At 39.0% G+C, this 15,896-nt stretch overlaps 4 protein-coding genes across 7 annotated transcripts in view; 2 read left to right on the top strand and 2 right to left on the bottom strand.

Moving 5' to 3' along the window:
- srgap1a (SLIT-ROBO Rho GTPase activating protein 1a) overlaps positions 1-4,467 on the bottom strand; it is an 84,024-nt gene extending 79,557 nt beyond the window's left edge. For 2 of the 4 annotated variants that reach the window (XM_083551886.1, XM_083551889.1), the window contains exon 1: positions 3,337-4,407. In XM_083551886.1, coding sequence (XP_083408012.1) covers positions 3,337-3,406 — 70 coding nt within the window. In that variant the 5' untranslated portion in view covers positions 3,407-4,407. Of the gene's footprint in view, positions 1-3,336 lie in introns of all 4 variants that reach the window. The other 2 variants (XM_083551887.1, XM_083551888.1) reach the window with 2 other exon arrangements.
- The window catches only part of LOC310731884 (uncharacterized protein), a 421,718-nt gene that overhangs the window by 391,578 nt on the left and 14,244 nt on the right, over positions 1-15,896 (top strand). The window lies entirely within an intron of this gene.
- Positions 6,564-13,117, bottom strand: rxylt1 (ribitol xylosyltransferase 1). Its single transcript, XM_083551964.1, has 6 exons — positions 12,579-13,117; positions 10,707-10,877; positions 9,075-9,177; positions 8,450-8,764; positions 7,849-8,019; positions 6,564-7,578 (listed from the first exon to the last, which is right to left on the bottom strand). Exons 1-6 carry the CDS (start codon positions 12,721-12,723, stop codon positions 7,176-7,178), a joined length of 1,308 nt encoding a protein of 435 aa, XP_083408090.1. The 5' UTR covers positions 12,724-13,117; the 3' UTR covers positions 6,564-7,175.
- LOC310731911 (cytochrome b-c1 complex subunit Rieske, mitochondrial-like) lies at positions 13,262-15,751 on the top strand (the record flags this gene model as incomplete). The annotated part of the gene is made up of 2 exons (XM_083551990.1): positions 13,262-13,427; positions 15,076-15,751. 2 exons carry the CDS (start codon positions 13,262-13,264, stop codon positions 15,684-15,686), a joined length of 777 nt encoding a protein of 258 aa, XP_083408116.1. The 3' UTR covers positions 15,687-15,751.

Raw genomic sequence — 15,896 nt, 5'->3', positions numbered from 1 at the left:
CGCTGCCGTGTTTACTGTTTTTGACAATTACTGTGTCTACTGTCTCCTTGTCTCATGCTGTCTTGTGCATTTTGTGTTCTTAGTTTAGAGTTCTACGTACTTCTGTGCTCCTTTTGTTTATTTATGTTGTTTGCTGTAGCACCTTGGTCCTGGGGAAAACGTTGTCTCGTTTTACTGTGTACTGCACTGTACATGGTTGGAATGACAATAAAGTCTAGTTGACGTGATGTAACACAAAAGGCACTTTGTTTGCAAATCGGATGTAGGAAATGTACCAAGCCTCGTTTAACAGATTGGGAAGCAGTACTGATTTCAGTACCATACACTTTCTAGGAATGTGCTTTACTAATTTTGAATATATAATGAATGCATATTCAGATAACTATAAACACAAGGTTAAAAAAAAAAAAAAGTTTATGTTTAGTGTGGCATAATCAAGTATGATTTTAATGGGATCAAAAATCCACGTTTGTGTGTTTGACAGATGTAACACGTGGAGCAGAACTGCATTTTTTTTTACAAGTTTGCAATCTGTTGCGTCAGGTCCCCCGACACTTTCGAATTCTGTCAGCAAACAGTAACAAGGACACAGACTTATATTAAAGACTAAGCCGAAGCATTTTTCCTCTCATGTATTTGTTGTGTGTGTTGTGTGTGTTATGTGTTATGTGTGTTGTGTGTTGTGTGTGTGTGTGATTGATAAAGGCTGTGTGTTAATGAGGCAGGGTATATGGATGTTCCACCAGTTCGGTGAGTCAGACTATATTCCTCCAGAAGACCTATTCAACTTGAAAGTTCTTTAGCACCCTGGAGCACCAAAAGTTCAACTTACAATTTTATCCTATCGGTGTGCTAGATGTGTTTTTTTTATTTCACATTGTAAAGGTCCATGCACAAGATAAGTGGAAGTACAATGTTTGTACTAAGATACTAAGGTTTCATTTTAAAATTGGCTGAATTGGGGGAAATTGGAAGTGTATGGTGGCATGATGGGCAACAGGAACATAAATCTCAACATATATCTCAATCACAAATTCACTGTAAGCAGACAGTTCTGGGAAATGCTGCATGATCAACAGGAATGGCCTGACGCAGTCAGCACAAGTTCCCGTTCACTATCAAAAGGGATTCTGATAAGACTGGGGTGTTCATCTCAGACAACACATCCAACATGCAACAGGAACACGAGAAATAGCAAGCAACTTGTAGTAACAAAGTTAATAGGTTGGGAACCAAACACCAATCATCACCTTGGATTGGCCCAAAATTAATGGATCACTGTTACCATATTTATTACCATTTTGTTACTGACATACACACTATCAATTTGTGCCAGTATATGCTCATAAATGAACAACTCTAAGTCAGTAAACAGCAAAAAAAATGGTATTAGACACTAGTTAGATATCATTTGCAATGTAAAGTTGATCACACAATCAAAAGAAATCAAGAAAAGAGATCGATGTATATACATATACTAATCGTTAATTAATCAAACGCAATCAGAATAAACATGAGTTTCTTTTGGAAAGCAATCAACTCTCTATTAAAAAACTTTGGACAAAATGGTACATTTTTAAGTAGATTGTTCCCAACACCTTCAAGTAAAAATGCAGATTAACATCGCATGGTTTGGTCGTTAAAAACAGCTAGCTTGTCAGGTCACATGATGCCAGGTGTTAAGACTGTAATTTAAAATTAACATTTGATGCCCAATAACAGGGTTAATGATGCTGGTTAGGGAATAACAGTATACAGTTACTACAATGTAAGTATCAACTGTAACTATTTTGTATTATGGGTGTTCTACATCAGAAAATGTAACGATAATGTAAGTTTGTACATTAAAAAAAGTAAAACGTACCATTAAATGAACAATGGTTAAGTTGCTGTGTATAAGAGAACATCATCTTGGGAAAAAAAACTACTTCAATGGTAACAATAACTCCAGTAATGCCCCAAATACTGTCATGAATCCATAAAGTGTCATGTTTTCTTTTTCACATAGTACCTTTATAGATTATTTGTTTCAAATGACAGCTGTCAGGCATAATCATGTAAACTTTATGGGTGAAACTAATAAGGTAATAATTACCTCCTAATAAGTTGCATATCCTTGTGCCAATATCAGAATAATTAGCAACTTCAAGACTACTATTACAGTCGACTTCAGTGACATCCTCATCAGACCAAAAGGCTCAGCGGGCCCAAAATACACACAAGCTCACTTTAATCAATTACAACATTGTGCAGATATGAATAGATTTTTTTTTCTGTCAGATTCAAGTCCAACAGCTCTAGAAAGAAAGAAAGAAGCCTGATTGTAGTAGGGATTTTGCCTAGACAATTATCAATAATGTGCAAACAGGGAGAAAAATTACAGTTAAATACAGTAGATCTTTGGCCCCTACAGCTGTCCAAAAAGGCATGCTGAAAGTCTAAGTGGTGCCATTACAGCATTGTGTGTCTGACTGCATTTCTAATGAGCTGTTTTGTGAATAACGGGGCATGAATGCTTATTAAAGCCTTAGTCATCACTGGCACATTCCTGCCTTATGACTGCTGAGTAACGCCAGCTCATAACTGTACATCGCTTTTTCCCCCATTCCATAGGCTTGCTCCATAGATTATAATAAATGTGTCATCTATGGTTTCCAGTCACTCTATGCCAGCAGTTGCTCTTTTCCCCAGCTACAGGAGGAAACGGGCAGAGACGTATGGATAAAGCGTATTTCGGGGAATATGACCACTTTATATACAAATTACAATTATTTTCAGTAAGGAATAAATAAACACAGCTGTATCAGAGCAAACTTTCACTTTAAACACTTGTGAATGAGAAAGAAGTCCAATTGCAGGAAAATGGATCACTTTTGAGAATTTAACACCAATCAACACAATCACTTCATGCACATAAAACAATGAGGGATTTAATAAATTAATAAACAACACAGATATGACTACAAACCCTGCCAAAAAAAAACCACTGAAATAATAATTAAAAAAAAATAACTTTCACTTTAAACATGAGACCAAACTTTGTAGTAACTGAGATGCCTGCAAAGCATGCTGGGAATTATTCAAATAAACTAGATCCCCTAATTTAAATGACGCGTACAAATGGACAGAAATCGACCTATTCTAGTTTTATTGTGTGTGTGTTGTGTGCAGATCATCTTTTTTTTTTTATGCATTAAATAACTTGTTTTTATCTTGTTTTTGCGGGATGGGCTACACTTATTGATCTGTCTGTTGATCTCAATCTGTTCTCCAGACTTTAATACAAGATCCAAACCGGAGCAAGTCGATCCTTTTTTTCTCCTTTCCTTTCCTTACCTTTGACTTGACTTTCATATTCCGTGATGATCTCTTTATCCTTTTTGAACTTGGCAGGGGGATGCGACATTTTCCAGCCGTGCTCCGTGTCGCCGACAGACGAGTTACCCGAGTGGATTCGATTGTAGACGGTGAGATCCCGAGAGAAGTTCGCCTTTCAGAGCCGAAGCATCCTGGAGATCTTCAACTTCTCCGGCTGGCAAATGGGGAAAGCAGACAGACACACACACAGGGCTCGGGTTGCAATCACGATGCGAGCAAGCCGCAGGGGATCCACCATCAGTGAGCTCGCAGGAGAAACCGTTTGAGGAGTGCCGAGTTTCCGAAACCCCTCCGAGATACCAACAATCCCCCAGCCGTGATCCAGCAAACTCAACTCAACTCAACTACCTACACATTTCAACTAATCCTTTATATAAGTTCTCTAACTCATGCACCAAGCTGTAGATAATTTGAACAGATATTTCCTTGTCTTTATGTGTGTTTTCTGGTGCACTATCCAGCAGGATCCTTTGCTTCAGCTCGACTTCTTGAGGATCCGCAGATTTGAGCGCATCTGTTGGAGAGATTCGGTGGGAACGGGGAGGGATCCGAGCTCGGGTTGCCAGATTGGAGTGAACGCCATAGCGTCGACCAGGGTTCAGAAGTCGTCTAGGACAGAAGAAATTAAACAAAAACAACCTGCTGTAGAACAGTTATGATTTCGGGTGTGAAAATCTTACACTGAAATAAACAACAATCCCTTAACGTGTGAGGTGATTTTAGCGATCTGGCAACACGGTCCCGGCACAGCACGCGGGCGGAAGAGCTGTGAATGGACGCGTCTTCCCCTGTAATACAAACTTCACTTTGAGCGGGACTGGACTGGGGATGGGGCTGAAGTGCTTAGTAGATATTTCCACAAGATTATTTATACGAACGAATACATTTGAATCGCAGGATATGATTAAACTGTTCCTGATTTATTAATCAAATTAAGAGGATGCACTCTTCTTCGAGATGTTTCCTACACTGCCATCTGGTGGCGAATAAACGTCATTACGATCCAATAAATTGTTCAATTTGAAGTGTTTTCTTTCACATAACACAGTGGATCTTAAAAAAGTGGGATTCAATTACAGTCTACATGTGTGAAGTTAATAGACACTTATACACAAAGACTTGATGCTATAATAAAGGCAAATGTGCTTCCAAAAGCTTTAGTTTGGATAAGTGTGCGGACTTATGCAATCAGGGTGTAGGTTTTTTCTATTTAAAATATCAAGAAGTATACATTTATTTTTTTCTTTCTTCTATTTTTGTTTGTGGTCCGATCATGTTAAAGTTGCAACAAGTCTGGTATTTATGTTTTTATTTCTGTCTTTATATTTCTGCAAAGGTTTCCTGAGCCTTTAAATGGTGTCTCAGTCTGGTTCAGGCTCCACAATCATGGGGGAAGACTGCTGACTTGACAGTTGTCCAGAAGACGAGCATTGACCCCCTGCACATGAAGGGTGAGACATAAAAGGTCATTGCCAAAGAAGCTGTTCACAAAATGCAGTATCCAAGCACATTAATGGAAAGTTAAATGGAAGGAAAAAAACAGGGTAGAAAAAGGTGAAACAAAGCCAATTGAAGAATTTGGGGAGATTCACAAAGAGTGGACTGCAGCTGGAGTCAGTGCTTCAAGAGCCTCCACACACAGATGTATCCATGGGCTACAACTGACTAATTTCTTGTGTCAAGCCATTCCTGAACCAGAGACAACGTCAGAGGTGTTTTACCTGGGCAAAGGACAAAAAGGACTGGACTGTTGCTCAGTGGGCCAAATTTGTCTTTTCAGATGGAAGGAATGAAAATTTTGCATTTCATTTGGAAATCAAGGTCACAGAGTCTGGAAGAAGAGAGGAGAGGCACAGAATCCAAGTTGTTTGAGGTCCAGTGTAAAGTTTGCACAGTCAGTGGTGGTTTGGGAAGTCATGTCATCTGCTGGTGTTGATGCACTGTGTTTTATCAAGTCCAAGGTCAGCACAGCCGTCTACCAGGAGGTTTTAGAGCACTTCACGCTTCCCTCTGCTCACCAGCTTTATGGAGATGATTAAAATGATGATTTAATTAAATCCTGCTGATTTAATTTTCCAGCAGGATTTGGCATCTGCCCACACTGCCAAAAGCACCAAAAGTTGGTTAAATGACCATGATGTTGGTGTGCTTGACTGGCCAGCAAACTCACCAGAGAATCTGTGGTATTGTCAAGAGGAAAATGGAAAAACAAGAGACCAAAAAATGCAAATGAGCTAAAGGCCACTGTCAATGAAACCTGGGGTTCCATACTACCTCAGCAGTGCCAAAGACTGATCACCTCCATGCCATGCCGAATTGAGACAGTAATTTAAGCAAAAGTAAGCCTCTACCAAGTATTGAGTATATATACAGTAAATTAACATCCTTTCTTTTTTAAAGGCCAACAATTCACAAAAAAATTTTTTTATCGGTCTTATGACGTAGTAAATATTTTTTTTAGTGAATCGGTGGGTTTTTGTTATGAGCCAAAATCATCAGAATTAAAAGAAATATACACTTGAAATATATCAGTCTGTGTGAGATGAATCTATATAATGAGTTTCACTTTTTGTATTTAATTACTAGATCAACTTTTTTAAATGAAATTCTACATTTATTGAGATGCACCTGTACAGTTGGCAGACACCTTTCTCCAGCGTGACTTACATTTCTTATTTTCAACAACTAAACATTTGAGGGTTTGGTCAAGGGTCCAGGAGCAGCAGCTTGGAAGTGCTGGGATTTGAACCCACACCCTTTCAATGAGGGGTCTAACATCCGTACCACTGAGCTTCCACATCCCAATTAATACAGCGATTACATATAAACTTGATTGTAGTAAACATAGCAAATTTTTTAAACATATTCTTGGGTTCATTTATTTCTTATATATCTTCACTATTTCACTTTATCTTAATCTGAATTACCGTGGATCCAAAATTCTGGATCGAAGGTGAAATGTACAAAAAAGGACACCAGTCTACTGTAAGACTGCAGGAATAAACTCATTCAAAATTTAGTATACAGACAATTTTCCAAGATGAAAGGAAACAATAACCTTGCTCTTACCTGAGCTCAACTCTACCCACTGCACCAGCATGTTATTACTTTGGGGAAATTTAGTTGTTTAGCAAATACAATACTGGCCACACTAATCACAAATGTATACAATTACAAAGAAATCATTTCAGTAGGTTGCATTCTTTTAATTCTATTGCACTGAGATGAGTCAAATGATGATTAAATTATTAAAGAATAAACATCTGTCCAAAAGACTATAAAAACACAGTTTAAGGTTAAATAAAGATGAGCATTATAATACATGTCATTGATCAGCAGCAAATGAAACAACCAAAAGCTTACTGAAATTAGTGTTCACATTTCAAATATTAACACCAAAAGTATTTAGTAAATAAATAAGGTTTGGTAAATAAGCAGTGGATTAAAATTGAACCAGAAACCAGTGACTAGGGATGCATTTAACCAGTTTGGAGTAACAGACCAAAAATAATGGAACACACAAATAATGGACATCAAACTGCCTTCATGCTTGTCAAGATCATGCCTGTGAGGTTTAACATAAGTCTTGCAGAGTCTCAGTTACTGTGTGGATGCCAGGATCCTATGACTATGGAAAAATATTTAAAAGCGTTGATGCTGACATTGTATGTATATTGGAGAGATTGGTGCACCACCATTACTGATCATATGTTACAGAAGTTTAACTATAAATTAAAAGTTGAATCACAACTCGATGTGTTTCAACTAAAATCCAAATTCGGATCACGTGCCTCATCCTAGCTCAGTTTAAAGAACGATTCCTCCAGGACTTCTGTAAACTTGTCTTTCATCTGCTGGCGAAATCCAGTGTACCACTCCAGCAGCCTCATTCTTCTCTCAGTCTTCTCGACCTGAGTCATCACCCGCTCCTTCTCCAAAATGGCTGGAAGCTCCTTCCAATCTTTAAGAAAGATGAAAGGTGCCCCAGCATCTTTGAGTAGCCGAAGAGGGGAGCTGCGGCCGTTGGCACAGGCTCCTGGAGTCAGGACGTCCTCCACTACGGGCACAGAGCCATAGGCACATGCTTCGTAGATGCGATAGCACTCAGTGTTTACTCCAACCGGGCATAGGGTCAAGTCGCTCTGTGCCAGAGCCATCTGGTACTGTCTGGAGGTTTCTGCAGTCTCCTGAGGAAGCCACCTGAGAAACAGGTCGCATTGTGTCACCTTGGATACAATCATATTGGGAAAACAGGTTTGTTGTCTTCGGAAAAATATGCAAACCGCAAGGGCAATTAGTAGAATATAGGCTAAGCCTAAGCGTAGTTTCAAAGAAAAATAATTTAGTATCTTGCACCAGAACAATTCCTAGTGAACTGTTCATGTTTACCAACTGAAAATTACGATGGCATGTTTTCTTCCTAAATCAAATGTAAACCTTTCATTATAACAACAAAGAGATGGCACATACTTATCCCGTGCATTCGTAAGACATTGTTTTTCCAAGCTGTTCTGCTTCAGAATGCCCAGGAGTGTTTCCCGGGAGGAGTTTTTATAGACGGTGCCTAGGAAGTTGCAGCTATAGGGTCTTGCAGTGCTGACCATCTGTGAATTGGGCGTTACGACTGGGAAGTGTCTGTACCTGTTAACCATGAGAAGAAGGGAAAATTAATACCAGTTCAACCTTATTAGCTGTACGTAAATATCTGAACATTTTATTAATCTGACGAAGCAGAAGAAAAACATGTATACATGTCAATTGGAATTAATAAAATTCAATGGAAATCAATCGGAATGAAATTTGTCTGATTGTATAAGGCGAGATAAATAAAAGAATATCTATAATCTATCCGACTACTTTAATTATTGGAATTGGAGTATACTTGTGCGTCTAGGTTACAATGCATCTCTTTGTGTAAAATATTAGAATATTTGAGTTAAACTTTGAATTAGTTCATATATAACGTGCATGTCTATACACTTTCAGATATCTACAGTTATTAAAAAAAAAAGGTATGTAGCTTAAAAAAAAATTCTTAAAAAGAAAATTAACCAGAAAATTGAGCGCTCACGTGGCTACACCAAGAGGCCACTGAAAAACATCCTTATCGTTGACCCAGGGACTGTCATAGACGAGGAACAGCAGATCCACAAAACCTCCAGATCTCTTCAGATAGGGGCTGATCCACTCATTAGTGCACTGCTCACTGCCCAATAAGACCACAGCCACTTTCGAGATGGTGTGAGCCTGCACTAGAGTCTGCACGTGCTGTAGCCACTGGATAGAATATGAGATCTTCTGCTGTTCACGACCGTTCAACACCAACACCACACTGTCTGTGTCCAGAGGAATGTGGCCCTGCACCACTGCTGGGCCTGTGTAGAAACTGTAGAAAAAAAAACAACACATATCTTTATGAAAGTTGAATCAATATGACATTTAGTGTTTTATTTAAAGAAAGAGGAATCATCAATGCAGATCAATGCATGCACTGAAAAAGTGATCAATTTGTGTAAAGGACCACCTCTAAGCATTAGCATATTGACATTTATTGCATTTTTGTACATGTTTATTTCATTTTTGTCCACACGTTTTACTAGTGCATCACCACCTCTCCTTTGCATAAAAAAACACCAACAAATGACCACATACACCTGGTTTATACATACAAACTGCTTCAAGAAGTCACAGCTTACCTGAAATTGATCTTCCCTGACTGGACCTCTCCTTCCCTCCACTGGCCCGCCTTATCAGTCGGGTTCAAAGGACCCCCTAAAATGTGTTCCCACAAGTAAAGTCCTAGCAGCAAGAAAAAAAAGAAATTCTCTGTAACAACATTATAATTAAGCTTAAATTTCAAAACTCATCGTTTACTATTTCTGACACAGTCCAAGTGCAGATTAACTATAAATTGTTACAAAACCCAAGATTTTTGGGATCAAAACTCTTGTATGATGGGCAAAACATTGTGGATACCTGACCATCACACTTCTATCATTGAAAGTATTTAAATTGAGTTTGGAAACACCTAGTCTTTTATGGTTTTTTAAAAAAACATGCATGTTCCTTTTGTTTATATGCAACAAACTAGGTACTGTAACTGTATGAAAATTCGCTTTCATCAAATAATATATAACTGTACAAATTTTTGTTTATTTTCACTGACAAAATACTGAAATCATGAATAACAGGTTCACACACTCTTGACATCTGGACAGTTAGTTTCTGTAAACAGTCAGTTGAAATACTTTGCCTCTTAATAAAATTTGCCACATTTGTGCTTCGCTAGTTGGATAATTCTTTCTGACTGTGCAATCCAGTTCATTCTAGAGCAAGTTCAATAGGATTTAGGTCTGGTCAGTGGGCAGGCCATTCCATGACACAAATACTTCAGCTATCTCTAGATAATGCTTACAGAGATCGGACGCATGCTTCAGTCTTATGGTATGGTGAAGATTTGTCCAATTAGCCGAGGTCCAGATGATCAAAGTTGAATTATGGAATTGGTTCAGTATTTCTTTCACCTGGATTAAATCTCCAACCTTCCCTTCTCCAAAACAACAAATTATGTTAAAAAAAAATAAAACTAAATAAAAGTTTCCACCTCAATGTTTGACTGTGGGTCTGAAGCAGGGTGCTAGCATCTTCTCTCTTGTTATTGGTCTTACATAAATGTATCTGTTTGGGCCAAAATGTTCTCATTTGGACCTTCACTGTCCACAGAAGTTTCTTCCAGTCATTCACTATCCAATTCAGAATCAGGTTTATTGGCTAAGTGTGTTGACACACGCAAGGAATTTGGTTCTAGCTGCTACACTACATTCTTGCGTGTTTTTGCCTTTTACCTGGTTTGTTGCATATAAACAAAAGGAGCATGCAGCTCAAAAACCATAAAATGCTAGGTGTTTCCAAACCGTGTATGATATTAGTTTGTTGTGGCATTACAAATAATTTTCAGTGGAACTTTATGGCCCAGAAATGTTCCAGCATGACAAAACCCCACACACATAACAAGCTCAAGAAAGACATGATGTTGAATGTAGAAGAACTTTGACCTCAGGGGCTCTGGTGGCTAAATGGAAAAAACCTATAAAACCAAACTCCTTAATCTAATGGAAATCCGAGAAGACATGATGATGTTATAGTAGCAAATGTGAGGCTAAACTCTGGAATAGTGTGCTTAATAAGTAAATTTTTCTAGTCACATAGCTTTGGTAATTTAATGTAGGTCACTGAACATGTGGATTCTTAGATTGTTTGGTGTAACTTCATCACACAGCACTAGATACCTCAATCAATGTGAGGGCAGTAATACCATAAACACGTACCTATAGCTGCTTTACCCCAGATTTGAACTTTATATCTTTTGGGTCTGCTCTTTGCAATGTGCTCCTGATATGATCTGTAAGCATCTCTTCGTTTCTGCAGTACAGAGATGGAGTCTGCTAGCTCGGCCTCCTCCCATGGATTCCATTCTTCCTCGCCTACTTTGGGTTGATCTACAAATGTGAGAAATGATTCGATATTTTAACACCAGGATATACACAATCTCAATTTTAATGTGTATGAATGTTTTATAGGCATATTCATTTGTATTATTTGGGTTTATTGCAACACGTTGCAGACATTATTAAAGCTTCTCAAATCAGTTATCACTGCTTTTTTAAAGCCTTTGCCATGACACTCAAAATTGAGCTCAGTTGCATCCTGTTTCCACTAATCATACATGAGACGTTTCTACAACTTGATTGGAGTCCACCTGTGGTGAATTCAGTTGATTGGACATGATTTGGAAAGGCACACACTGTTTATATAAAAGGTCCCACAGTTAACCGTGCATGTCAGAGCAAAAGCACTTTGAATACTTTCTGGATGGACTGTACAGTCCCAGTGCATTTATTCTCTATGGTAGCTTATATATTACTGTGCTCCACACTCACTCGCTTATAAATTATTTTTTATGCTTATAGCACTTGTCGCTTACTATACATCCAAATTCACCAAATATATTTGCATACTTGTCATTCAGATGTTTACTGATTTCCAGATCAGAATTTTGCTTAAATTACATTGTTAATGTCACAGATTTATCACCACAAGAAACTACTCATTTATGAGGCTTGACTCAGTGTTCACCTAAAACATGTCAAACTTAAGTCCCTGGAGCCATTTCCAGGCCACAGATGCATTATATCTGCTGCACAGTTTCTACGCTTCACTTCTGAAACACGCCCCATCTCAGCCTCAGGCTGCTTGAACGCTTTGCATGTTTGGAAATCTGTGTGAGCCATATTTGTTCTGTTGTGAAGATAAATAAAAGCACACAGCAGTCGTCTCACTGATGCACATTATTACTCTATCCTGATAGCCCCAGCACAGAACCGAGCCCCAAACATTAATGAACTGACAGCCAGGAAAAGACGGAAAGCATCTTGCTCAGGTAGATGTACATAAGAGCAGAATGCACTTCGAATGTGTTTATTAAATGCTGAGTGTTTGGCCCTTTACTGAGACCAAGTATTTAATTCTGGCCCCATCTATGATTGAGTTTGATTCGGTGCAAAGATTCAGTACAAAGAGCCGAATAAAAAAAAAATCGGTTCAAAGAGCCAAATAAAAAAAGTCGGTTGAAAGAGCCGAATCAGATCCAAATCAGATTCGAAACTCAAATCGAGGAGCCAGTTAAAAAAATTAAATAAGAAAAATCGGAATCAAGGTCGGTTCAAAGAGCCAAATCGAAGATCAACTAAATCAAAAAAGTTCTTATAACAGAATCTAAGAGTCAGTTCAAAGAGCCGAGTCAAAGAGTCGGTTCAAAACCCGAATCATCAAAATATCAAAATGATCAGTGATAAAGCGCATTACGGAATAAGCCTTAGTGCAAACAATAAATAATACGATCTTTTGGAATCTTCAGTTTGTGTTCCTACAGATTGCAGTCTAACATTAGATCAGTTCTCTTAAAAATAATGTCCCTGCAAGTGTGAGTTTTTAAATCCCCCAGTTTAGCTGATGACCACAGATACTGTTAGTGTGTTGTGGCTGAAAAGGAAAACACTTGTAGAGAAACCAGGCTAAAGGAGGAGCAGGGACCGTGTGAGTGATGGATAATTTCATGCAGGTATAAACTCATGCATGTCACGCTGTACAGTATTTGCGCCTGTATGATGACTTAGGCGGATTAATCACAGCTCACTTACCCGCAGGTGCAGACCCCTTCTTTACCACTCTGTGCACACGAGTAATAACCTTCTTATTGAAAAACACACTGTATGCAGCGTACAATGAAAAAAACACGTACGCCAACACAACAACGATCGCGATCTTCCTACGAATTAATCTCATTATTAAAAACGGGTTGAGCAGCCATCCTGTGCTGAGACCTTTCTTTTTCCCGCCCGCATTCCGTCCAAAAAAACCCGTCTTCGGCACTAACGCTTTTTTGCTTTTTTTTTTTTTTTTGAATGACTGTATGGTTTGGTTCTTGCGCGCCGTCCTTTTCCGACATCTTCCAGCCAATGATAACGCAGAATAACCGCTATTAACCAATCAGAGAGCAGCAGGCGGGACTTTACGAAATGGGGTAGGAAAAAATATATTTGCTTGCACAGCGCTTTAAATAAAGGACCCAAGAGCCGTAGGTGTTCACTTTAGTGCTTAAACGTAATACATTTTTTACAACCTAAACATAGATTTCTTGACGGAAATGTTAATTAAAAATTATCTTTTCTAAAATGATGTATACAATTAAATGTTTATACATGACAGTAGATTGAGGTGTATTTATTTTCCGTTGATATCTGATCAGGCATCTGATAGAGGGTCCTATTAGCCGGTGTAGTGTAGGAAGCCCTTAGCAAGGTCTGACCGAAATCTGCAGAAGATGGTGTCCTTGGTGGGTCGTTCCGGGGTTCTGTACCCGTACTTACAATCATCTAACCTAATCATATCCAGACCTCTGTCGTCTTTATTTCCTGCAGCTGTAAACTCCAGAGACGTAAATCAGAGGAAATCAGCCAGAGATCAGGTTGTCCCTGGTCTACTCCATGGTATGTGCTCCTCTATGGTGCTGCTCTCCTGGTTCTCAGCCTGAAATAGCACAGCTGTGTCCTTCTCACACAGAGTGTAGGAGATATCTAGAGATTTGCTGATTGTGATTAATGATGGTTTTTGTAAATAATAATAATAATAAACACATTTGTTTAAATTCAACACATGGAGTTTACATTTAGACTCCACACATTTCATGCTAGCAGTGAGTCTGTGTTGTTCTCATCAAAGGTCATTTTAAAATAGTCCATTAGAGACTATGTCCTTCTGTTAAAAGCTTCTGATTGACACTATGAGAAAATCCAAATTTTAAAAAATCCAATGTGGACCTTCACAAATCCAGATCCTCCTTCAGAACAAATTCTGAACAACTACAACACACACATACAGAATACTGCGTAAAGGTTTTAGGCAGGTGTGGCAAAATAGAAAGTAAACGAACAGAAGCAATTAAATTTAGTGTGGCCACAAAACGTCAATTCAGTAGCGACACATTGTTTTTGAAGCAACTCTGTAGGTAGATTGTTGCAAACATATTGGAGAACTAACCACTACATCTTCTGTGGATGTAGGCTGCCTCAAATCCATTTTTTTATGTAATCCCAGACAGACTCGATGATGTTGAAATCAGGACTCTGTGAGGCCTAAAACTATTACTTCCAGGACTCTTTGTTAGTTTTGGGGTTGGTTTCCTGTTGCAGAGTAAATTTAGGGTCAATCAGAAACCTCCTTAATGAAATCACCCATCCACTGCCTCTCCCCAATCACTGCAGACACAATTACCCTCTGATCTTGAGATGTTTCTACTACCCCTATCCCTCTTACACACACACACACACACACACACACACACACACACACACACACACACACACACACACACACACAAGCCACAATGTAAATATCAACATTGACTGCAGACTACCTCTGCATATTTTGGACGCATGTACACCCCTTTAAGAATGGAAATACAGCAGGGACTCGATCAACTATGCCAGACTTTGCACGCGCCTTTCATTTGCACTATAACTCCATCATAACTATGTGGATCCTTCATTTATTTCGGGCTGCTTGAAGTAGTCACAGAGTAAGAATTTCACTGTATGATGAACCACACTGTTTCCTGGTCATATGACAAACTCCTGAGTTTTGTACGAAGTTTTTTTTTGTGACCATTTCTTTTGTGTTCTTTTTTTAGTCAGGTAACGCAACCAAAAAAAAAAAAAAAAAAGAATTTTAGGGCACTGGGGGAAAGAAACAAATTAATTCAAAGAACACCATTCTAATTGTGAAACATGGGGGTGGCAGCATCATACATAAGATTTGCAAGATTAGTGTACTAGCTACGGAGACACTCACTAACAATGTGTTAAACTTTCCTTCAAGGATTTCTTCACAACATGTCAATCTAAATGAGGTTATTTAATAGGTCAATGATAGTTAAAGATTGTTCTTCAATATAGAACGAATGTCTGTGACGCTACATGCGTTACAGAATTGGTCAGAGGTATTATTTGACTCAAATGTTTGGATTTGCCACTTTACTACAGAATTTTTGTACATTTAAATGATTTGTGTGAATGTAGGGAAATGTATTTCCTGTTTAACTAAAATGTTTGTTGTTGCTGTTCTTAATTGTTTTTTTAGGGCCCTCTGGAGTGCGTTTCGCCCACACCGATATCAGGATCCCTGACTTCACCGACTACCGTCGTCCTGAGGTCCAGGATGCTAAGAAGTCCTCGCAAGAGAGCAGCGAGGCTCGCAGGGCTTTCTCCTACCTAATCACAGGCTCCACTGCTGTGGTGGGGGTTTACGCTGCCAAGACAGCTGTGACTCAGTTCGTCTCCTCCATGAGCGCCTCTGCAGATGTCCTGGCCTTGTCCAAAATAGAGATCAAGCTGAGTGACATTCCAGAGGGGAAGAACATGACGTTCAAGTGGAGAGGAAAGCCCTTGTTTGTTCGCCACAGAACCGAGAAGGAGATCTCGGCTGAGGCTAACGTGGATTTGTCGGAGCTCCGCGACCCGCAGCACGACACAGACCGAGTTGTCAAGCCAGCCTGGGTAATCGTCATTGGGGTGTGCACTCATCTCGGCTGTGTTCCCATTGCGAACGCTGGGGAATACGGCGGTTACTACTGCCCGTGTCACGGCTCACATTATGATGCCTCTGGGAGGATCAGGAAGGGACCTGCACCCCTCAACTTAGAGGTGCCTTACTATGAGTTCCATGATGAAGACATGGTGGTTGTTGGATAGATGGGGACATTTTATTATAAGTATGCGTCTCTGGCCAAACTAATAAATATTTTAACCCACTCAAACACCTCTTGTCGTATTTTCCATCAAGTATAATCTAACGATGTAGCTTTTTACAATACAGCTTTCTGAGTTGCACAAGATCTACAATCACATCACAGTCAAAAACGTTTTTTTTTTACCAGTCATACGCTTCCTCAATTGTTTTTT

Source organism: Silurus aristotelis (genome assembly GCF_946808225.1).
Source record: "Silurus aristotelis genome assembly, chromosome: 10".
NCBI classification, from domain to species: Eukaryota; Metazoa; Chordata; class Actinopteri; order Siluriformes; family Siluridae; genus Silurus; species Silurus aristotelis.
Note: the sequence above shows the minus strand (reverse complement) of the source record. Positions and strands in the feature narration are given on the sequence as shown.

Bases quoted from the DNA above. Each gene is read 5' to 3' on its own strand.
- rxylt1 (XM_083551964.1), bottom strand. From the start codon at position 12,723: ATGAGATTAATTCGTAGGAAGATCGCGATCGTTGTTGTGTTGGCGTAC. The intron at 9,178-10,706 runs GTACGTGTTTAT...TCTTGCTGCTAG, and splicing joins CTGGGGTAAAGCAGCTATAG to GACTTTACTTGTGGGAACAC. The intron at 8,765-9,074 runs GTAAGCTGTGAC...TTTTTTCTACAG, and splicing joins TCAGGGAAGATCAATTTCAG to TTTCTACACAGGCCCAGCAG.